Raw genomic sequence first — 23869 nt, 5'->3', positions numbered from 1 at the left:
TCTTGTCATATAACACCCTGGCTTACCATTACAAATTTTATATCAAATATGAATTATATCAGCTAGTGTATTTTACCTTATAGATCCAGACTGCAATATATTAGCTAAATTCTCAGATAAATATTTTAAATTACTTAATAGGAAAAAAAGATGACGTATTAGCATGAAATCATTAGAAAGTTCATTTTCAATAATAAGCCTGTTAAAATGTGAATTTGGGGGATTTATCTTATAATAAACTCTTTCAACACATGATTATGCATTACTGACTGTTTCCTTTGGTTTGATAGAACCTCCTAAGTTTATTAAGAAATTAGATGCTTCAAAAGTTGCGAAGCAGGGAGAATCCATCCAACTGGAATGTAAGATAAGTGGCTCCCCAGAGATCAAAGTTGTGTGGTTCCGGAATGACAGCGAACTTCACGAAAGCTGGAAATACAACATGTCCTTCGTGAATTCTGTGGCCCTGCTAACCATCAATGAAGCCAGTGCTGAGGACACTGGGGACTACATCTGTGAAGCCCACAATGGCGTTGGTGATGCCAGCTGCAGCACAGCCCTGAAAGTTAAAGGTTAGACCCCTCTTCTGCTGCCTTCCTTCTCTTCAGTGGACTCCTTACGGTCTCCAGATCTTGGGCTGTCCAAATATCCGGAAATGGGATCAGGCTGGACTTGAACCTGAGGATTTCTGACGGTTAGATAAAATCCAATATTCCTCGGGAGTTTGAGAAACCAGTTCTCATTAACTAATTTTTCATTATAGACTCAATGAATTTGTAAGATTCAAATCTAAGATCCTACACCTCTTAAAAGTATGTTTTATGAATCGTCATGTGTCAATGTATGCGGCCACTATTCACACTAGTCATTCTTAATAATCTCTTATTCATAACTAGCATCTCTAAGATTCTAAAAGTATGTAGCTGCTAATAGCATTTATTCTCTTTGGTTAAGCAGTTGCTCTCATTGCTCATCTTCTTTTCTTCTGGTAGCACCTCCTGTCTTTACCCAGAAGCCTCCTCCAGTTGGAGCCCTGAAAGGTTCTGATGTGATCCTGCAGTGTGAAATTTCAGGAACACCCCCCTTTGAGGTGGTGTGGGTTAAAGATCGGAAGCAAGTGCGAAGCAGCAAGAAATTTAAAATCACCTCCAAAAATTTTGACACGAGTCTTCATATCTTTAATCTGGAAGCCCCTGACATAGGGGAATATCACTGCAAAGCCACGAATGAGGTGGGAAGTGACACGTGCGCTTGCACGGTCAAGTTCAAAGGTTTGTATACATAGACACAAGTGTGTGCTTCTTCGTTCAGTCTGTCCCTGCACAACTAATAATGCTATTCTTTCACTTAACCACAAATTTCTTTCATCAGAACCACCACGATTTGTGAAAAAACTCAGTGATGCGTCCACCCTTATTGGGGATCCCGTGGAGTTACAAGCCGTGGTAGAAGGTTTCCAGCCGATTTCCGTTGTCTGGCTGAAAGATAAAGGTGAAGTCATCAGAGAGAGCGAAAACGTTAGGATTTCCTTTGTTGATAACATCGCAACTCTCCAACTGGGAAGTCCAGAAGCATCACAGTCTGGAAAATATGTGTGCCAAATCAAAAACGATGCCGGGATGCGAGAGTGTTCAGCAGTCCTGACTGTCCTAGGTCAGTAGCAAAGCAGAGCCTCAGAACACAGAGGAGACAATCACTCTATAATCATTTCCTGAAGATAGGACGCTTATCCAACTATCTACTGACTAAGGTGAATTGGTTCTCAATGCAATATGCTTGTTCTTCTTCTAGAACCAGCCACAATTGTAGAGAAACCAGAACCCATGACTGTCACAACTGGAAACCCCTTCACATTGGAGTGTGTAGTAGCTGGGACTCCAGAACTTTCAGCCAAGTGGTTCAAAGATGGTAGAGAACTATCTTCAGGCAGCAGACATCACATTACATTTGTCAGAAACCTGGCTTCCCTTAAGATCCCTTCTGCAGAAATGAATGACAAGGGCTTATATACCTTCGAGGTGGAAAACAGAGTTGGCAAAAGCAGCTGCACTGTGTCTGTCCATGTCTCAGGTGAGTAGGAAGAGGCCTTGATAAAGACAGCCCCTTCACTAGAGTGGGAGTGGAAGAACGATCCTTTCTAAATCAAAACTCTTCTTCTCTAGACCGAGTTGTTCCACCGTCCTTCGTCCGAAGGCTTAAGGACACAAGTGCCACGCTCGGAGCTTCTGTGGTTTTGGAGTGTCGAGTGTCGGGCTCAGCCCCCATATCAGTCGGCTGGTTTCTTGATGGAAATGAGATCATTAGCAGTCCCAAATGCCAGTCCAGCTTTGCAGATAACGTCTGCACTCTGACTCTGAGCTCCCTGGAGCCCTCTGACACTGGCGCATACACCTGTGTGGCTGCCAATGTAGCCGGCCAGGATGAAAGCTCTGCAGTTCTGACTGTCCAAGGTCAGTGTGCAAGGATGCCTTCTGCTTCTCTCTTCACTCTCCAGCCTGAACTGCTTTTGCCTTCATTTTTTTTTCCATCTCAGTTTCCTTTTCTTTAAGTAACAAATGCCTCTTTTTTTTTTTCCCATCCCCCTCCCATCTGGGCTATTTAGAACCACCATCTTTTGAACAAACCCCTGACTCTGTGGAAGTTTTGCCTGGAATGAGCCTGACATTCACCAGTGTCATTAGAGGCACCCCTCCCTTCAAGGTCAAGTGGTTTAAGGGCAGCAGGGAGCTGGTGTCCGGGGAGGCTTGTACCATTTCTTTAGAAGACTTTGTCACTGAGTTGGAGCTCCTGGAGGTGGAGCCGGGGCAGAGTGGAGATTATTCTTGCCTGGTGACCAATGATGCCGGCAGTGCTTCCTGTACCACGCATCTCTTTGTGAAAGGTTCGCTCTTTTCTCCAGTACCCATTACTTCTTAAAACTCTTCCGATGCCCCATTTGAAGGTACAACTTAACCCTCATGTTTTCTCCTTCCAGAACCAGCCACTTTTGTGAAAAGGTTGGCTGATACCAGTGTGGAGACAGGTAGCCCCATCGTTCTGGAGGCTACTTACTCTGGCACACCACCTATCTCTGTGAGCTGGATGAAGAACGAATATCCTCTTTCACAGTCTCCCAACTGTGGCATCACCACAACAGAAAAATCTAGCATCCTGGAAATTCTTGAGAGCACAATAGAGGATTATGCACAGTACGCTTGCCTGATAGAAAATGAAGCCGGACAGGATATCTGCGAAGCTCTTGTGTCCGTCTTGGGTGTGTTGACAGTTAGTTCTTCCTATTGTTGTCTCTTTCTGTGAATCACTTTTAGTTGGTGTTAATGGATTGCTTGCCATCCTTTCTACCTTAGAACCACCTTACTTTATCGAACCCCTGGAACATGTGGAAGCAGCTATTGGAGAGCCCATAACTTTACAGTGTAAAGTGGATGGAACCCCTGAGATCAGGATTTCTTGGTATAAGGAACATACAAAGCTACGGTCAGCTCCTGCATATAAGATGCAATTCAAAAACAACGTGGCCTCCTTAGTCATCAACAAGGTGGACCACAGTGATGTGGGAGAGTACACCTGCAAGGCAGAAAACAGCGTGGGGGCTGTTGCTTCTTCTGCCGTGCTGGTTATCAAAGGTGATAATGGCTTTGCTTGACAAGTCTTACTGAGTGTTGACAGATCCATTTTATTAAGAGCTCTTGGTGGATAGATACATGCTGTTACAAGTAAGGATTGTCTATAACTTCTTTCCAGAGCGTAAACTTCCACCTTCCTTTGCGAGAAAGCTGAAAGATGTCCACGAGACTCTTGGCTTCCCAGTTGCTTTTGAATGTCGAATCAATGGCTCAGAACCTCTTCAGGTGTCTTGGTACAAGGATGGTGAACTTTTGAAAGACGATGCTAATTTGCAGATGTCTTTTGTTCATCATGTTGCCACTCTTCAGATTTTGCAAACTGACCAGAGCCACGTTGGTCAGTATAACTGTTCAGCTTCTAATCCGCTTGGGACTGCTTCGTCCAGTGCTAAGCTCATTCTCTCAGGTGAGTTGGTTAACTCATCGTACTGTCCTCTTCATCACAATACAGCTTCACTTTCTTGGGTCACCAAAGGACTGGTGCTATTTGGTTTCTATTCCTAATCTTGGAGGATGGAAACTGACCTTGACCTGTTGGTCTTCATTCTTTCCAGAACATGAAGTGCCTCCCTTCTTTGACTTAAAGCCTGTGTCAGTAGACCTTGCTCTTGGTGAAAGTGGTTCTTTTAAATGTCATGTCACTGGAACAGCACCGATCAAAATCACCTGGGCTAAAGATAACCGTGAGATTCGCCCTGGAGGCAACTACAAGATGACTCTGGTGGAAAATACTGCCACTCTGACGGTGCTCAAAGTAGCCAAAGGTGATGCTGGACAGTATACCTGCTACGCGAGCAACGTGGCTGGAAAGGACTCTTGTTCTGCTCAACTTGGTGTACAAGGTACTCCTTAGAGTGAAGTGCCAAGATCTCTTCCATTTTATCCATGTCTTGAAATGTTGATGGGTGACATGGTGTGTGTGTGTGTGTGTGTGTGTGTGTGTGTGTGTGTGCATGCGAGCGCGTGCATGTAGTTATTAGAAACCATCAAATGAGGGTTAGGGGTACAGCTAGAAGGTACAGTGCTTGTTTGGCATGTATAAGGACATGCCAGGTTGGAGCCCTAATATCATAATACAGAATGAGATGCAGAAAAGGAAGAAAAAGGAAGGGAAGAAGGAAGAGAGGGGTCACAAACAAGTCCAGGATCTTCTAAATGGGAAAATAACTTGAATTTGTTTCTAAAGTAGAAAAATCACAGAAATATAACTAGAAAATATATTTTCAAAGACTAAGGAGAAAATAAACAGGACATTTCCCTAGAATTATATGAAAAGCCTAGTCGAAAAGTTATCAGAGGGAAAAATATTTAATTACTTCAAAGGACCTATTTTCTGCAGTACTTAGTAAGTTAGTGAATTTGCCACCCTCTGAAACATAGCACCATCCCAAACTACCAAGTACTTCAAGTATAATCAGGTCAACTGTAAGGCTAACTTATTTTCCACTACCAGCTATGCCTCATGAATAGCAGAAGTCAGGGGACTAGGTATTACCCAGGCCTGCCTTCTGGACCAGGAGTTTCCAAGTTCTTGGCATCTTCTTCAAAGAATGGAATAAGCACACACAAATAGCAAAATATCGAAGTAGAGTTTTGTTCAAAGGTCATGCAAAAGTCCATGCTTGATACCCTGAAAGATGACAGTGACAATGATACTATTTACTCAGGAGCCCCCTGGTCACTGCTTAGGACTTCTGTCTATGGGGCCAGAAAGAAGAAGAAAATCTGGTTGCTAGGTCTAGGGTTTGGATAGTTTTGTTGTGATTGATAGGCATGGGTTATGTAAGCCCATACCCCATGTCCATTCCTAAGATGCATTTAATTTGAATCATATGCATGTCCAACCATGTATAGGCACAAATAAAGGATTTCTCCTAAAAGTCCATTTTGAGGACACAATTTGTCTTAGTGCACATGCACCCCAAATCCATGAAGGCTGAATTGACTCACCGCCTCTAGTTCCAGGATATGTGTCGGGGTACATTTGACCACAAAAAGGGAGGTTTATTAAGAGTTGCTAGGGAATCTTAGATCAAAATTAACACAACTTTGTTTGAAGAGCAGTGAACATGCAGCTTGATATAGGTAGAGTCTTGGGTTGTTAAGTGCATTGTTGGAGAAGCCGTATGTATGTACCTGAAGCCAAGCAGGGCTCCAGATTGCTAAGATACCCTTATGTATGCCTGCCTCATAGGATGTAAATACCACAACACCCAATGTTATGCAAGAATATGTTATGTTTCACAGCTGAATATCAAGACTTATAGATTTATAGACTGCTGTATTTAGTATTTTTATGCTTCTTGGAGCAGTAGTTCATAAGCATCTTAAAATTTAGATTAGTGATCAACACCCTTCTGCACCGTGAGACAACTAGCCACGTTACATGTCAGCACGAATGTTTAAGAACATTGTTCTAACTCACTTCAAGGAAGTGATGGACGCTGAAGGGATATAGCTATTGAAGGCATATCAGAGATAACTGTGCTTTAAAATCATAAGACATATGATCGCTTTTGCTCTGGCTGTGTATGGTACAGAATGAATACCTTTGAAGCTATAATTTCCACAGACTCACACACAGGGCAATCGGTCTCTCCCTCCTGTGAACCTCAAAGGGTTTCTGAGATGTTGCCTGTGGGCTCAGGCCTACAAAGATAATTCTGTTTCTGGGAAGCGGGCTGCTTCTTCCTCTAGCCACAGTTAGATTATAGGCATTCACAAATGTAAACTTATTTTATTTAGGGATTTTCTCCTCAGATATCACTTTAACTAGCCGTCCCTAAACTACATCAAATGAACTTGTCTCCTGTAGATGAAGTCCACTCTGACAGATTTCTTCCTTCACCTCCTCTTGTAACACGCCTGTCTCTTCTGTCCCTTGCCTTGTGCTTTTCCTTGTGGTTCCTTAGAACCCCCCAGGTTCATTAAAAAGCTAGACCAATCACGGATCGTGAAGCAGGATGAGTATACAAGATACGAGTGCAAAATAGGCGGGTCTCCAGAAATCAAGGTTTTGTGGTATAAGGATGAGGTGGAGATTCAAGAAAGCAGTAAATTCCGGATGTCATTCGAGGACTCGGTGGCCATCCTGGAGATGCACAGTCTCAGTGTGGAAGACAGCGGGGACTACACCTGTGAGGCTCGCAACGCAGCAGGGAGCGCCAGCAGCAGCACCTCCCTGAAGGTTAAAGGTCAGACCTCGCCCCACCCCCACTCTGCACATCCACTCTTCTACAGTTCACTACATGCTCAGTTTTATTTTCCTCCTGATGTTGTTTTAAAACTGTTCAAGGATACAATAAAAAGGGGGGAGGGGACTCTAACAAAATAGGAAGCTAATTCTTACGCTTGTCTAAATATGAAGTTCATCTGAATTTTCTCTCTCCTGCCCCGCCCCCAATCCTAGAACCACCCGTGTTCCGCAAAAAGCCTTTTCCGGTTGAGACACTTAAAGGAGCCGATGTTCACCTTGAGTGTGAGCTTCAGGGGACACCTCCCTTTCAAGTTTCTTGGCACAAAGACAAGCGAGAACTTAGGAGTGGGAAGAAGTACAAGATTATGTCTGAGAATTTGCTCACGAGCATCCACATCCTGAACGTAGACACGGCAGACATTGGGGAATACCAGTGCAAAGCCACAAACGATGTTGGGAGTGATACCTGTGTGGGCTCTGTCACTATGAAAGGTAAGCGCCATTTCATTCTCTTCAGCTTACTGGTCTCCTAATTTTAGTACTGTACCCCCACCTTGGTTATTGTGTGTGTTTATTTTTATCCCTAACAATCTATTCTATCCAAACCTTCCATGCTCTGTCTACTTCCTTTCTTTAACTAAGTATATATATTGTACATGTGTATATATAATATATTGCATATATATATTATATATGTATATCTTATATATGAATATATTATTTCTAACTACATTTTTATACACACACACACACACACACATATATATATATATAAAACAATTATATATTGTTGATAATGATACATTACCACAAAGATGATTTCTCACTTTCATAATGTGAAGGCTATACTATCAGTCCCATAAATTTTGAAGCGCTACCTCCCTGTTTCCCCTCCTCAGCACCACCACAATTTGTGAAGAAGCTCACCGACATTTCTACCATCATTGGCAAAGAAGTCCAGCTGCAGACAACAATTGAAGGCGCTGAGCCAATTTCAGTGGCGTGGTTCAAAGACAAAGGGGAAATTGTTAGAGAGAGTGACAACATATGGATTTCTTACTCTGAAAACATCGCCACCCTCCAGTTTTCAAGAGCAGAACCAGCCAATGCTGGGAAATACACCTGCCAGATCAAAAACGATGCTGGGATGCAGGAGTGCTACGCCACGCTATCAGTGCTCGGTCAGTCAAGAGGGAGTCCTCATGAATACAGGAAGTGCACGCAGGTCTGGGTCTCCCTTAGTTTCTTTCTTCAGTTTTACTTTAAATGATGGTGTGGTTTCCATCTCTTTCAGAGCCTGCTGCAATTGTGGAAAAGCCAGAATCTATTAAGGTGACCACAGGAGACACCTGTACCTTGGAGTGCACGGTATCAGGAACACCTGAGCTTAGTACCAAGTGGTTTAAGGACGGAAAGGAGCTCACGAGTGACAACAAATATAAAATAAGCTTCTTCAACAAGGTGTCTGGCCTCAAGATCATCAATGTGGTGCCTGGCGACAGTGGGGTGTACAGCTTTGAAGTGCAAAACCCTGTCGGCAAAGACAGCTGCAAAGTCTCCATTCAAGTCTCAGGTTGGTGGCTGGTTGGTTCATCTTCATGACAGTGAGGACCCCAATTGCCCTGAACGGAGAGAAGCCCCTTCTACACAGGGCAGCGTGCATCTTACGTCACCAGATGCAGTGGATCAGAGGCAGGGACTGAGACAAATAGAAGGAAACCACCAAAGTTGCATCCCTTTCTTTGGGAAGAGTATCTAAGAGAAGTAGAAGTAAATCCTGTGCTTGGATGGTGGGCGGGGATGAAAGTACTTTCCTAGAAAAGCCATCACAAAGGACTCATTACCACAAAAAAGAGCAGACCCTCTATGAAGCCAACTTATACATACTTACTCTCCAAGCTTTCCCTTGCATGATCCCATGGGCAGCATTTAGGGAATCTATCAAAAGAGCCAGACAGGGCTTGGTGAGATGGCTCAGTGGTTAAGAACACTGACTGCTCTTCCAGAGGTCTTGAGTTCAAATTCCAGCAATCACAAGGTGGCTTACAACCATATTGTAATGAGAAACAAACAAACAAACAGAAACCTACGGGCCAGAGCGAGCCGGGAAAAGAGCCAGACAGATCTAGGGATGTCCCATCAAGGGTCAGTTCTCTCCGAGTCACTTTATAACTGACACCCCTTGCTTTGTTTGTTCTTGTCCTTCTCAGATCGAATCATCCCTCCCTCGTTCACAAGAAAACTGAAAGAGACGAACGGTCTGTCGGGCTCCTCCGTGGTGATGGAGTGCAAAGTGTACGGATCACCCCCAATCTCTGTCCTGTGGTTCCATGACGGGAATGAGATCAGCAGTGGCCGGAAGTACCAGACCACACTGACAGACAACACGTGTGCCCTGACGGTGAACATGCTGGAGGAAGCTGACGCCGGCGACTATACATGTATAGCTACCAATGTGGCAGGCTCCGACGAGTGTAGTGCCCCTCTGACTGTACGAGGTCAGTGCACCATGTGGTAACATACAGCCGCACCACACGCGGGACTGAGCCATCCAAGTCCTCCAACGTTAAACATCTCCCCAACTTTGTGCTTTCTTTCCTTAGAGCCACCATCTTTTGTTCAGAAACCTGACCCGATGGATGTCTTAACTGGCAGTAATGTCACGTTCACAAGCATTGTCAAAGGCTCACCTCCTTTCACTGTCAGCTGGTTCAAAGGTAGCACTGAGCTTGTGCCTGGGGCCAGGTGCAACGTGTCTCTGCAGGACTCGGTGGGTGAACTGGAGCTGTTTGACGTGGATACGTCCCAGAGCGGAGAATACACCTGCATAGTTAGTAACGAGGCTGGCAGGGCTTCCTGCACAACACGTCTCTTCGTAAAAGGTTAGTTTGCTATTCCGTTTACAAGACTGACTCTCACAGGGCCATCAGATGTGCTGTGCCTTCGGTGTGTTTGTTTGTTTGTGTGTGTGTGTGTTTGATTTTTGTTTTATCAATTTGTTCACCCCAGCCCCAGCCATATTTGTGAAGCGACTCAATGACTACAGCATAGAGAAAGGCAAGCCTCTGATCCTTGAAGGGACCTTCTCTGGAACTCCTCCGATCTCTGTTACATGGAAGAAAAATGGCATAAATGTCATAGCTTCCCAACGGTGTAATATTACCACAACTGAAAAATCAGCCATCCTAGAAATTCTGAGCAGCACTGTCGAAGATTCAGGGCAGTACAACTGCTACATTGAAAACGCTTCTGGCAAGGACTCCTGCTCGGCCCAGATCCTGATTCTAGGTTGGTTTGGGTTGCACGTTCACAGTCTTGTATCCAGGCAGTGGTCCTGACCAGTCCTTCACGGCTGCTTATCTCTTTTACTGCAGAACCACCGTATTTTGTCAAGCAGTTGGAGCCTGTGAAGGTGACGGTTGGTGACTCTGCCTCTCTACAATGCCAGCTTGCTGGAACTCCCGAGATTGGGGTCTCCTGGTATAAAGGAGACACAAAGCTCAGGCCCACTGCCACCTGCAAAATGCATTTTAAGAACAACGTTGCGACACTGGTTTTCACCCAGGTTGATAGCAGCGACAGCGGAGAATATATCTGCAGGGCTGAGAACAGTGTAGGCGAGGTTTCTTCATCAACTTTCCTGACTGTTCAAGGTGAGCACAATAGGGTAAAGGTAAGTGGACCAATGCTTCTTTTGAAACATTTCAAATCCCCAGTGAGGGCCTGAGAATCAAAATGCTATTTTTTTTTTCTTTTAGCTTAAGTACAGTTAGAGTTAGCAAGTCATCTTTTATTTATTTATTTATTTAGCGATTGGTTGTTTTAGCTTGCTTTTCTGGGACTCTTGCTGTATTTTATTGGGTGAAACTCACTAGGTAGACCAGGTTGAATAGGTTGATCTCAAACTCATGAACCAGCCTCCTACCTCTGCCTCTGAGATTATAGGTACACCTGGCCCCTCTCTTTCTATGCCCTTTGTATACAGGGAGATGACCAAATATTCACTTGGAAAGATCACGCTACCATTTAACTCTATAAACCTTAAAGAAATACAAGTGACTTCTATTTTTAAATTTACCCCATACCTGTCTTATTCAGGTTGCTAGAAGGTGATCTAACAGGCAGGAGGTTCGGCTGGGTGCCAGACAGACTTCTAACATTTTGTTAATGAACATTTTGTTAGCTTACAGGTGTTTTGTTTTCTTTTGCTTTGTACCTCCTACTTAACATTTTCTCCCAAAACCTCACACACTGCTTTCCATCTCCAGTTTGAGACCTCTCAGTACCCCTCATATTTTAAAAGACATTTCCTGTACATTGGCAGAATGGCTATGACTCAAATTAAGGTATCCAGCTGCGTTCATTGCTGTAACCCTGTCCCTACAGAGCAAAAACTTCCACCATCCTTTTCTCGACAACTAAGAGATGTGCAAGAGACCGTGGGATTGCCAGTGGTTTTTGAATGTGCTGTAAGTGGGTCCGAGCCCATCTCTGTGTCTTGGTACAAAGATGGCAAGCCGTTGAAAGACAGCCCAAATATACAAACATCATTTTTAGACAACATCGCCACTCTGAACATCTTTAAGACAGACAGGAGTCTCTCGGGCCAGTACTCTTGCACTGCTACAAACCCCATTGGCTCTGCTTCTTCAGGCGCCAAACTCATCCTCACAGGTTTGTGGATCCTTAGACGTCTGTTGCTATAATGGAAATTTTTGTAATCCCATACAAAGTTTAAAAGAAAACACTGCTGTTTCTTCAATGGGCATAGTCCAAGGCTGGAACCTGAAGCCTTGTCCTTGTGGTCTTTCTCTAGAGGGGAAGAACCCACCCTTCTTTGATATCCCTCTGGCCCCTATGGATGCTGTTGTGGGAGAAAGTGCTGACCTGGAATGCCATGTCACGGGAACACAGCCCATTAAGGTAACCTGGGCCAAGGACAACAGAGAGATACGAAGTGGTGGAAACTACCAGATCAGCTATCTGGAAAACAGTGCCCACCTGACCATCGTGAAAGTGGACAAAGGTGACTCTGGCCAGTACACCTGCTACGCCGTCAATGAAGTGGGAAAAGACTCCTGCACAGCCCAACTCAATATAAAAGGTAGAGTTTATTTTGCATGGGGTCCAATGGAGGGCAGTCATTTGAGAGTATAACCTATTAACCTTAACATCACTAGGTCTCTTATGATGGGTAGATGTCTAGGAAGTGTCTAAAAATAAATAACACAAAAATGTTTACTAGGAGATAAGTTTGGATAAGGAAAAACTGATGTCATTCAGTCTGTACTTCCTAGAAGCTAACATGTCCTCCTCAACCATGAACCGAGTTTTCTTCTTACAAATCCCTGGTTCTGTAAATGCTCCTGTATCATTTCTATCAGCCATGTGGCAGAAAACTGCTGAGAATTATCTGTGGTTAGAGGAGTCACTCCAGAGCATGACTTGCTATGCTGGATTTGACTAGTTAGTTATCCGTGATATTTAATTAAAGCAGGACTCCTTTCTCTTGAAAGCCTCATAGTAATAATTTACCTCTATATCCTTTTCATTTATCTTTTTCATTTCTTACAGAGCGCCTCATCCCACCGAGTTTCACCAAAAAACTATCTGAGACGGTAGAAGAGACAGAAGGGAACTCATTCAAACTGGAAGGGCGTGTGGCAGGGTCCCAGCCCATCACCGTTGCTTGGTACAAAAATAATGTAGAGATCCACCCGACCTCCAACTGTGAGATCATGTTCAAGAACAACGCACTGCTGCTGCAGGTGAAGAGGGCCAGCATGGCCGATGCAGGCTTATACACCTGCAAGGCGACAAATGACGCAGGCTCTGCCCTGTGCACATCGTCCATTGTCATCAAAGGTTAGTCATCTTCAGAGCTCTGGCCTGCCGTGTTCTCCCTCATACACTTCCATGTGCTGAAGTCTCAGTGTAGAGCCCCAAACAAAAATGTTGTTATTTAATGGATTGCCATAATTCCGTGTTTGCTAAAAACATATTATTCATAATTTTGTGACGTGACCCCCTGTAAAGGGGACTCAGATGTCAGATTTCTAGGTCAAATCCTCTCACATAGCTAGAATTCAGAGCCTTCTTTGACGTGTGTGTACAAGCAACAGGTATTTTGATGAAATCCGTTTATTTTGAACATTTTTTTAAAAAAACTATCACAGCGTATTATACTTTACTCTGCTTATTCCCAGGTACAATAAGAAGCATTTGCTTTTGTTTGTAAAGAATAATTGTTTAGTATATAGTGCTCTTATCTTTTGGCCTAAAATTGAATAGTAATACCAGACAAAATGGTAAAATTTGATCCAAAAACCAGGATTTGGGGAGAAGAATATTACATATTATAAAAGATAAACACAAAGCTCTTATTTTAAGAAAGGAAGCAGTCTCCCTCATTTTAAATCTTCCTTATATGGTTTTTCAACTATAATTACTTCAGACAGATAAAAGTTTACAGACTGCCATAATTATTGCACAAGCCCACTTTCTGGGAAAGCATGCAATGGTCACAACAGGCGAGCTGCAGGCCACCTCAGAGCATACTGGATGATCAATATCATTAGTAGGTTACCATTGTGAAGAGCTTAGCATTACTGGGTTGCCTTGCCTACAAATTCAAAGATTATCATCTACGTGATAAAATGGAAATGCATCTAGTTTCAATGCAGGCATGAAAATTGAAAGTTTGTTTTTAGGTCAGTTTATGCTCACGATGGCTTTGCTGTTGGACAGACACTTTCTATGGAACTCTGAGTCTATGTTCATGTAGAGGTTTACGGAAGCAGTAGATACCAGAAGTTGTAATCAGGAATGTTGCCTTATTTTGGCTATAGTCTCAATCGCTGTGACAGAACATGACATCAGGCATGTCCATTTGGTCAGGGAACCCAAGTCTCTGTTTATTCTCATTTGAACACTGAGTTTTGAATCTTACTTTATTTGGTCTAAATCTGGATAATTTTTTTAGAGTAACTGTAGATTTTTTTTTAAAAAAATCTAAAACTGGACATTAGAAAAAAATCCATTAAGATTTGGGCATTTCCATAACTCTGATGGTGGCTTTCTTCCACGGGAGTTTACAATCACTGCTCTAAGTGAGCAGAATGCCCTTATAAGCCTTTAGGTTTTAGAGTTTTGTAAAAATGCTGCTGCCTGTAGTTTTTAAATAATCAAAATCATGCTGCATTGCACAGCCATTGATAGCAGTGCCAGCGTAGTATTTGTGGAGCTTAATCAGGACACAGATGCTGTGTTGGTTTGTGGACAGCTTGGCAGCTGTTCTTTGCTTGTTTTTAAATCTTTCTTTCTTTCTTTCTTTCTTTCTTTCTTTCTTTCTTTCTTTCTTCCTTTCTTTCTTTTTTTACCCCAACAAATGTGAACAACTGCTCAAAGAGGAACAGATTCTGACTTATAATTCCATTCACCACAGTGTCCACTATCACCTGTGGGAGAAGCTATTGTGCCCTTTGTACATTTCCTTTGTGAAAGATAATGTATCCCTTGACTCTGTCCTCCTCATGAAAAATGCCTTTTCAATTCCAGAGCCTAAGAAGCCGCCTGTGTTTGACCAGCACCTTGCCCCGGTCACGGCCAGCGAAGGTGACTCTGTACAGCTCAGCTGCCACGTGCAGGGCTCCGAGCCCATTCGGATCCAGTGGTTGAAAGCTGGTAGGGAGGTAAAGCCTTCGGACAGGTGCAGCTTCAGCTTTGCTAGCGGAACCGCCATGCTGGAACTCAAGGAGACAGCTAAAGCAGATTCAGGAGACTACGTGTGTAAGGCTTCCAACGTGGCTGGAAGTGACACTTCAAAGTGCAAAGTGACCATTAAAGGTACAGATACCAAGAAAGTGTGATGAACATTACGACAGAAACTGCCCATGGTGGTTAGTTCATTGGAACTTAAATAAGAATGGAGTTAGAGGTGTTAGAGGCAGGTTATTTGCCATTTGTAATCTGTCGCCCTCATAGTGAAAGTATCCAGTGATTTAATGGAAAGACTCTCGATACAAAGTATTTAAAGTTACCCAGAGTTCAACAGCCTATTTCTTGAAATCCTCATAGCACATCCACAAGGATATATTCAGGGTAGTTCCCAAAATGATGCTATGATGATATGATGTGAAATAGCTTTCTGTCATAGCCTAGAGGAAATCTATACAATAAAGTCTATAAATCCCAGATTGGATGCTAGCAGTCCATTCGAGTTCAACCTCCTGTAGCCATCCCTAAAATGACTGCCTATGAAATGGCTTTGTCACTAATAGCTCACAGTTAGTGAGTTTGCGGAGCACACCCCAAAGCTCTTAAAGTTTTACACACCAGAATATTTATTACAGCTTTCAAGTTTTTGTAGTAACAAAGCATGGACATGTGTGTTTCAGAGAAACCAGCCGCAGCCCCAGCAGCCAAGAAAGCAGCCGTGGATGGAAAACTCTTCTTCGTGTCAGAGCCTCAGAGCATCAGAGTAGTGGAAAGTGAGTGTCCAATCACCTGTAGAGTGCTATGGGTTCAATTTCACGAGCACCCATTAAGCAAGATTGATTTTTTAAAACATTTATTTTCCCCACTCCTTAGAAACCACTGCCACGTTTATTGCAAAAGTTGGAGGTGACCCGATCCCGAATGTCAAATGGACAAAAGGGAAGTGGAGACAGCTGAACCAAGGGGGTCGCATTCTTATCCATCAAAAGGGCGACGAAGCGAAGCTGGAGATTCGTGACACCACAAAAACCGATTCTGGCTTATACCGTTGCGTTGCCTTTAACAAGCACGGTGAAATTGAAAGCAATGTCAACCTACAGGTGGATGAAAGAAAGAAACAAGAGAAGATTGAAGGTGATCTTCGCGCGATGCTGAAAAAGTAAGTCCTGTCAGAACTGTGAAGAGGACTTCTTATTCTCACAGAGCCCTTCAGAATGAGCTACTGCAAGACTCACAGCTTGTCAGTGGGTGGAATTTAGTGACGGTATTTGTTTTAGAATGATAATAAGAAACAGAGAATGAGACACATCTAGAAGCTTTTAGGCAAAACGAAATACCTAAATACTATGTGTCCAAGTCTGAAAGACTTGCTTTTACAAAGTTTTTTTTTTAATGCTACAGTTTCATAGATCAATAATTTTAGGCATTTCCATAATCAATAATTGCAAAATAACTTGTGTTTCACCATAATTATTAAGTTATTGAATCACTCACCTTTTCACAGTTCTTTTTCATGATGTGATATTTAAATAAAGTTTTCCGTTGGTATTTAACGTAACCATAACTAATGGAGCTCCTGGTTATGAGGTTAATGAACACACTCCTGTGTTCATTCCTCTTCAACTCACTGATCACATTTCAGCACTGTAAAACAAGAGCCCACCATTAACCCATTCTATCACCAAACTAACTTATTGTTTTGGTCAAAGTGGTAAAATTAGCATGTAAAAATCATTTCTGAATAAAGAATTTATTTCTCTTAGTTTATTTATAACTTTGTGATATAAATTTATACAATTTATGTCTTAAAAAATATTTCTTAATGAAGAGCATGAAACTGTTGCCTAGTGAGGAAAGATACTGAGACAGACCATCCTAGGTCACGGCAGACAGCTCAAACTCCTAAGCAGATGACAAACGATTGATCCTAACTTCTTTTTTCCTCTTTTAGGACTCCAGCCCTCAAGAAAGGATCTGGGGAAGAAGAGGAAATTGATATCATGGAACTTCTCAAAAATGTGGATCCTAAAGAGTATGAGAAGTATGCGCGCATGTACGGAATCACCGACTTCCGGGGCCTCCTCCAAGCGTTTGAGCTGCTGAAACAGAGCCAGGAAGAAGAGACTCACAGACTGGTATGGCCCTTTGTTGCCACATCCCCTAAGGGATGGAGACAGCAAACGTCTTCCATATCATCCGAATGCCTTGAATTCCCAAGACACTAAATTTCTAGGAGGCAATTTACTGTAACCTAGCTTTAAACGATACTGTAACCTAAGGTATATCAGGAATGGAAGCCAGAGGGCTGAAGAGATGTTTCAGTGGTTAAGAGCATGGGCAGCTCTTCCAGGGAACCAGGGTTCAATTCCCAGCACCCACATAGCAGCTCACCATTGTCTCGGCTCTGGTTCCAGTGAATCTGATGCTCTCTCTTCTGGCTCCTGCCAGTACCATACTCAGATGGTGTCCATCACTCAGTCAAGCAAAACACACATACACAGAAAAGAAAAATAAATCTCTAAAAATACCAATACACACAAATAAAATTAAATCTTTAACAAGCACCAATACACATAAATTTTTTTAAAAAATTTAAGGAATGGAGGCCAAGCATAGCCATGTACCTGCTAATTCAAATTTTTGTTCCTAATATATTATCCCCCCCCCCAATCAGGAAATCGAGGAACTAGAGAAGTCAGAAAGAGATGAAAAGGAATTCGAAGAACTTGTAGCATTTATTCAGCAAAGGCTGACACAGACAGAGGTAAAATGAACTATGTTAATAATAAAATGTACAGACTTATCACTGGGAATTATAGGGAAGGAATGACTAACACTAACACGTATTAATTCTTCTCCTAGCCTGTCACTTTGATCAAGGATATTGAAAATCAGACAGTTCTGAAAGATAATGACGCCATCTTTGAAATTGACATTAAGATTAATTATCCAGAAATCAAGCTTTCCTGGTACAAAGGGACTGAAAAGCTGGAGCCCAGTAACAAATATGAAATAAGCATCGATGGTGACCGGCACACACTCAGAGTCAAAAACTGTCAGCCTAAAGATCAGGGCAATTACCGTCTGGTCTGTGGTCCCCACATCGCTAGTGCCAAGCTAACTGTGATTGGTGAGTGAGAACTCATTTTAAAGCCTTGTGAGAGTGCTGTTGTGCACATTAGCATATGGTGCTGATGCTGAGCAACGTGCGTTTCTGTGTTACAACAGAGCCCGCCTGGGAGCGGCATCTCCAGGACGTTACTCTGAAGGAAGGCCAGACTTGTACCATGACGTGTCAGTTTTCTGTACCAAATGTGAAATCTGAGTGGTTCAGAAATGGCAGAGTCCTTAAACCTCAAGGCAGAGTGAAAACGGAAGTGGAACACAAAGTCCACAAGCTGACCATTGCCGATGTCCGTGCAGAGGACCAGGGTCAGTACACCTGCAAGCACGAAGACCTCGAAACTTCAGCAGAGCTCAGAATCGAAGGTGGGTGAAACCTAGACAGAGTTACTGGTGGAGCAGCAAGAATCAGCAAGTGCTTGCGCAGGCCCCTGCAGTCTCACCTCGAACAAACCCTCCCACATGTATGACACACTCTTCCTTGGGTCAAAACTCATAGATTCAAAAGGAAAATATTCAACCAAACACACATTTCTTTTAGACAAAAATAGGACTTTAATGTAGACTAACATGGTTTTTTTAATGGTGGTTTCTTCTTAAAAGCTAAAGTTAATAATTTTCATATTTATGACTACGGTTCCTAGAATAAAATCTTGGGAAAGAAGTTGTAAATATAAATCTAAGAAACTGTGATTAGGAATTGCTACTTTTGGGGGCGGGGGCTTACTTTGATGTTAAGGGTATGAAATTTTATAGATAACATTAACAACATACATGATGAGTAATGGCTTTTTTTAAAAAAAATATTGATTTCCTTTAAAAGATTCTATTCCTACTGTCTGAATCCCTGAAGTAAAATTTCTGACTCAAAGAGCAATACTATAATTTCTTAATTGTTAAGCTTTGGGAATTAACCTTAAGCTATCCAGGAATAGGTTTGGGTTTTTTGTTTGTTTTGTTTTGTTTTTGTTGGTTTTTTTGTTAACTGTGCCTCATAATTTAGTACCATTTTAATTATTAAAATTAATACATATTATATTAATTATATATTATAATAATTATATATTAATCTTTTGTTCAGAGGTATTTCAGGTTTCTGAATTATTTTGCACTGAATATTAGTGCCTCGTTTTTAAAGTTAAAAGTGTAGAGTAAAATAGCTTCATATTGGAGTAAAGTTTTAAGTGCTATTCATTTTTAAATAAGTAAATGTTGTAAATATGTTCATCAGTGACAAAGCTCACCAGAGTGTCATTGTCTACCGGATGCACATGACACTGTTACCTGTGTAGTCTCAGACTTCCACACAAGTCTGAAGGGAGATCTGCTCACGCCTAGTTCGGCTCCTAAAAGCGCCTGCTGTCCGCAGGGGGGCGGTGCCTTTGTGTTTACCTTTCTGTGCTTGGAAAGTGGGTTTCTGAACTCCGGAGAATCCTCTGAAATTTAGAATTGCAAATTTCACATTGAATTTGAAATCATTCCCCAGGGAAATCTTTATAGAAAAGAAAATTCTAGATCCTAAATAACAACAACAACAAAAAATAATTTTCTCAAGTTAAGAAAGGGTTTGCAAAGGAATTCAGTGCAAGATTGTCTATGTGTACTCCCGTTACGAACCTTCCACTTCGTGGACAGCTTTTGAAATTTAATGTGAGTTTGGGTTCACATCTCCCTGTGGCATTTCCTTCATATGAATGTTTTAAGGACTCCTGGGCATTTCTTTACGCCGTCCACTATCCATTCTCTGAGAATGGCCTGAAGGCTGGAAATAGTTTGGTTACTGATACAAGAATGTGTCACTAGTGTTGTAAGTGAATACAAATAGAAGCCAAGCTTGGGAACGCAGACCTGCAATCCCGGGTATCTGGGAGACTGGGGCAGGAAGATAGAAAGTTTGAGGTCAGCCTGCGAATCTTAGGTATACCTCATCTCAAAAAATATATAAAAAAAATTAAAGTACGAGGGTGGCATAGCACTTCTTTGTGAGGCCCAGGTTCAACAGTGATACCCTCCCTAAAAAAGCTAATTGTGCTGGGTCTGGTGGTGCACGTGTCCACCCTGTAATTCCAGCACTTGAAAGACCAAGGCAGTGGGGACCTGCTTGAGCCACACGATGAAACCCCAGCTCAGCCACCAAGAGCTTTAAGTATCTGAGCGAAATCACATCAGCAGAGATTTCTGTCTGTGCCATCTAACTCTGCATCCTTTGTGTCCAAACAGCCGAACCCATTCAGTTTACAAAGCGCATACAGAACATCGTGGTGAGCGAGCATCAGTCTGCTACTTTCGAGTGCGAAGTGTCCTTTGACGACGCCATAGTTACCTGGTACAAAGGACCAACAGAGCTGACTGAGAGCCAGAAATACAACTTTAGAAACGACGGCCGCTGCCATTACATGACAATCCACAATGTGACCCCAGATGACGAAGGTAACTGCACGGACAGTTTGCCAGTGACTATGTAACGTAAGACTCACCTGCACCTGCCTACTGATATTTCTACCTTTATGCTTACATTCTACAATCCTCTGTGGCGTACTTTATAACAAGAGGGAAAGACAGAAGTGAGCATTTTATATTGAGCTAAGGAAGTGTTTTAGGAGACTAACGTAGGATGACAATTCTCTCCAGGTGTCTATTCAGTAATTGCTCGGCTGGAGCCAAGAGGCGAAGCAAGAAGCACAGCGGAACTGTACTTAACAACCAAAGGTGAGGACAGGCCCTGTGGGGACCATGCTATTGTCCTGAAAGCAAGCATCTTGCCCAGAGAGCTATACATATAAAAACACTCTCTTTTTCTTTTGCAGAAATAAAACTTGAGATGAAGCCTCCTGGTAAGTTATTATTATCTATAGTAATACAATATAACTATTAATATTTAATTTTTGCTTATAGTGAGTTGAGTGTGGTTTTATAAATACAGAGGCCCAATTAAAATACACAAGGTTACCATTTCTCTTTTCATTAAAATGCTGTTTGGTAAAAATAATTTCAAGCAGAGTAATGTTATGCATTATGAATTTGGGGAAGTGGAGAAAGTGAAGTTGTTATTAGGAACACACAAAGGTGTGAATAGAGAAATAAGCAAGATCTCATGAGCAGCAGAACTGTGTGGCACGTGTGTTATGTCATGAATATCATCCTGTCTGCATGCCGGATGGGGCTGTTGGGAGTGACTGAACAATGAACGTGTGTTATCAACTCCCCAGTACTTATCACTATACATTTCTTCCAGATATTCCCGATTCCAGAGTTCCAATCCCAACCATGCCCATCAGAGCTGTCCCACCGGAAGGTAAGATCCTAGCCTTAGCATCTGGGTATAGAGAAGGAAGGTTCTACTTCATCGTCTCCACTGTGGAACCAGGAGAAACACTCGGCTCATGTTCTAAATAGAGACTGGTGTCAGTTGTTCTGACTAAACCCTTGAATTAATAAACAAAATGCATGAGATGTCTCTTTTTTTTCTTCTCAGAAATCCCTCCTGCGGTTGCTCCTTCCATCCCTCTTTTGCTGCCATTACCTGAAGAGAAGAAGCCGCCAGCAAAACGAATTGAAGGTATTACACTTAACTGAAGTGGTAAACCTTAGAATTCCAGTCTGGTCTTGAAAATGTGACTTCCTGTCACTCGTGCTCCCTCTTGTGGTCAAGAAGTTGAACTGACTTGAAAATGTTATTCCTGCTACATGGTTTGAAATTCTGAAAATTATCAGATTAACCCAAATGTTATGTTTACTTTTAAAATATTGCAAAGGAATCACTTAGGTATTAGTTAAAATTAAATTTATTTTAATGCTGCTAACTATTATGCCTAACAATCAATATGATAATAATAAATCCAATTTGTGGAGCAGCTTATGGAAATATATCATATTAGTTAAGAAGAAAACTGAAAATTGGGGTTTGTTTTCTCCTCAATTATACTTCTAACTACTCGTTGTTAGATACTATTTATGCAAAAATATAACTGAGAATACCTTTCACATGTTTGACTGGGTCTTCTGTGGGGATTTGTTTGTGTTTTATTGTGTTAACCAAGGAAGGAGGTAACTAATTAAGAGCTAAGTTCCCAGCTCAGAAGGCAGAGTCGGGACAGTTACCACCAACATAAGGCCCATAAGACAAGCCAAATGGAACTATATAGTAAGACCTTGCCTCAGAAGCAGAACGAAACAGACAAACCCTTAAACATACAACAAATTGACCATCTCAAATGCTAAATACTTAAGTAGCTTCCCTGAAGCCATACAACCCAGGCAGAAGGTTGCCTAAGACTTCCTAGGGCTACAAATTCAAAGTTGCTAGGAGGATTCTCTCAACATAGCCATAAAACATCTACTGGTCAAAGCTGTGTTTTTCTATAGCCTGGTCACTGCCACTATAATAACATCATGGAATGACATGTTGAGTTCTCTTACGCCTGCTGCAATTGATATTAAAATGTTTGGTCTATTTTTCAGTCAGTTCCAAAGAAATTCAGTATTTTTCATCCAATTTTGTGCCTAGTATACTTTTTTTTTTTTAAAGATTGTTTTTTTTTAATGTATGTGAGTACACTGTAGCTCTCTTCAGACATACCAGAAGAGGGCATCAGATCCCATTACGGATGGTTGTGAGTCACCATGTGGTTGCTGGGATTGAACTCAGGACCTCTGGAAGAGCAGTCAGAGCTTTTAACCACTGAGCCATCTCTCCAGTCCATATACTTTCAATAAAAGAAGGAAACATGTTTGTAATTTATATGAGCATACTTGAGGATATTTTGTGTACTTGCAGCATAGAGGAATAATCAAAAATCATAAATTAGATTCCATGATCTTTCTGGGGTCAGAAGCAGTAATTTCTGTTTAAAAAAAAAAAAAAAAAAAAAAAAAAAAAGGCTTTCCCTTTAAAGGGAAATGTCAACATGACTGCTGGTATTCATTGCAAAAGGTGAGAGTTTAAATCAGATTTTTAAAATCACAGGGTGTTTCCTGCTCACAAATGCTAACAGCCACAGGCAACATGGCTCAGAGCCGTGACCAGTGCATACCCCCTTGCAGCAGCAGCAGCTGCACCCACACGTATGACATGGGTTGGACTTTAATTCTCTTATTCCACTTGCTGTTCTCCTGAAAATTTTGATCTCCACACCCAAATGAAACACAGAGGAGAGGGCATAACTGCTCTCCTCCTCATCTGATAATGCTAATTCTTATCCACCATACAAGCAATGGACATATAAAGCCACAGTATATATTCTACCAAATGTATCCAAAATCAATCAATCTATCTATCTATCTCTCTCTCTCTCTTTCATGCACACACACTTTTTAGTACATGATTTTTCTGAAGCAAGTATCTCACAATAAAGTTTATTTTATAATGTTCTTATCCTAAAAACCTTTACTTATATCTGATATTTGTTTTTGTTTTTAGTGACCAAAAAGGGTGTGAAAAAAGATACCAAAAAAGTTGTCACAAAGCCCAAAGAAGAGGCCCCACCACCACCAGGTATATTATAATCAACTTTAAAAGTCAAATAAAATTTTAATCAAGAAATGGCATTAGGGTTTTCGCTGTGGAAACTTAGTGTAGGAAACACAAGGGGTAAGAGTTGGAGTCACGAGATGAGAAATCCCCTCGTCTCTCAAACTCTTGGATTTCTACCTTCCACGCCTGCCTCTGACAACTGATGACACAAGCAGAGAATGCTTGCCATCTACAGCTGATGATGTGAGAGAGACCTTCAAATCAATCAGGTTCCACTGCTCTTTCTGACCAAGCCCTCCCAGAGGAGTTCAGGGGTTGGTGCTACAATGCTGCCCCTGTAGCCCAGCTCAGGGTCTTTCTTGGTTTTCTTGTCTTACCATTTGAAGACAGAAAGTGGCACAGTTAGGAGAAATGTAATCTATCTTGGAGGGGTATGGAAGACATTTATATGACTAATGTAAAAAAGCAGCTATTGACACAGAGGGAAAGCCCAGCAACCTCCCACCCAGTGGCCAACACAGGCACAGGCACCGACCATCACACGGGCTTTCCTGGGTGGTCACTTTGAAAGCATGGGTGTTTGGTGAACTTTAAAGTTAATAATGAAAAGAGCAAAGGCGTGAGCTTTAAGCACTAGATCCTTTACACATTCCTTTGCTATTTCTTCTACGTTTGAATTGTTTCAAACCAGCCTAAACTGGAATGAAACCCCAGCCTCTGGGCAGTTTGTTACCC

The 23869-nt window shown here is 42.0% G+C and overlaps 1 protein-coding gene across 4 annotated transcripts in view; it reads left to right on the top strand.

Annotated features, from left to right (window-relative positions):
• Ttn (titin) overlaps nt 1-23869 on the top strand; it is a 278578-nt gene that overhangs the window by 94180 nt on the left and 160529 nt on the right. For 3 of the 4 annotated variants that reach the window (XM_017317139.1, XM_011239438.1, NM_011652.3), the window contains 34 exons: nt 291-572; nt 993-1271; nt 1372-1653; nt 1792-2070; nt 2163-2450; nt 2603-2881; nt 2975-3253; nt 3348-3626; nt 3745-4032; nt 4181-4468; nt 6539-6820; nt 7036-7314; nt 7722-8003; nt 8117-8395; nt 9033-9320; nt 9426-9704; nt 9832-10110; nt 10197-10475; nt 11209-11496; nt 11639-11926; nt 12397-12687; nt 14380-14667; nt 15219-15311; nt 15412-15697; nt 16490-16673; nt 17213-17302; nt 17401-17668; nt 17767-18027; nt 19882-20091; nt 20293-20370; nt 20469-20495; nt 20897-20956; nt 21137-21220; nt 23081-23155. The exons of the other annotated variant lie outside the window; for it this stretch is intronic. In XM_017317139.1, coding sequence (XP_017172628.1) covers nt 291-572; nt 993-1271; nt 1372-1653; nt 1792-2070; nt 2163-2450; nt 2603-2881; nt 2975-3253; nt 3348-3626; nt 3745-4032; nt 4181-4468; nt 6539-6820; nt 7036-7314; nt 7722-8003; nt 8117-8395; nt 9033-9320; nt 9426-9704; nt 9832-10110; nt 10197-10475; nt 11209-11496; nt 11639-11926; nt 12397-12687; nt 14380-14667; nt 15219-15311; nt 15412-15697; nt 16490-16673; nt 17213-17302; nt 17401-17668; nt 17767-18027; nt 19882-20091; nt 20293-20370; nt 20469-20495; nt 20897-20956; nt 21137-21220; nt 23081-23155 — 7941 coding nt within the window. The remainder of the gene's footprint in view (nt 1-290; nt 573-992; nt 1272-1371; nt 1654-1791; nt 2071-2162; nt 2451-2602; nt 2882-2974; nt 3254-3347; nt 3627-3744; nt 4033-4180; nt 4469-6538; nt 6821-7035; nt 7315-7721; nt 8004-8116; nt 8396-9032; nt 9321-9425; nt 9705-9831; nt 10111-10196; nt 10476-11208; nt 11497-11638; nt 11927-12396; nt 12688-14379; nt 14668-15218; nt 15312-15411; nt 15698-16489; nt 16674-17212; nt 17303-17400; nt 17669-17766; nt 18028-19881; nt 20092-20292; nt 20371-20468; nt 20496-20896; nt 20957-21136; nt 21221-23080; nt 23156-23869) is intronic. 4 annotated transcript variants of the gene reach the window in all.

Source organism: Mus musculus, chromosome 2, assembly GCF_000001635.26.
Source record: "Mus musculus strain C57BL/6J chromosome 2, GRCm38.p6 C57BL/6J".
In the NCBI taxonomy this organism is placed as follows: Eukaryota; Metazoa; Chordata; class Mammalia; order Rodentia; family Muridae; genus Mus; species Mus musculus.
Note: the sequence above shows the minus strand (reverse complement) of the source record. Positions and strands in the feature narration are given on the sequence as shown.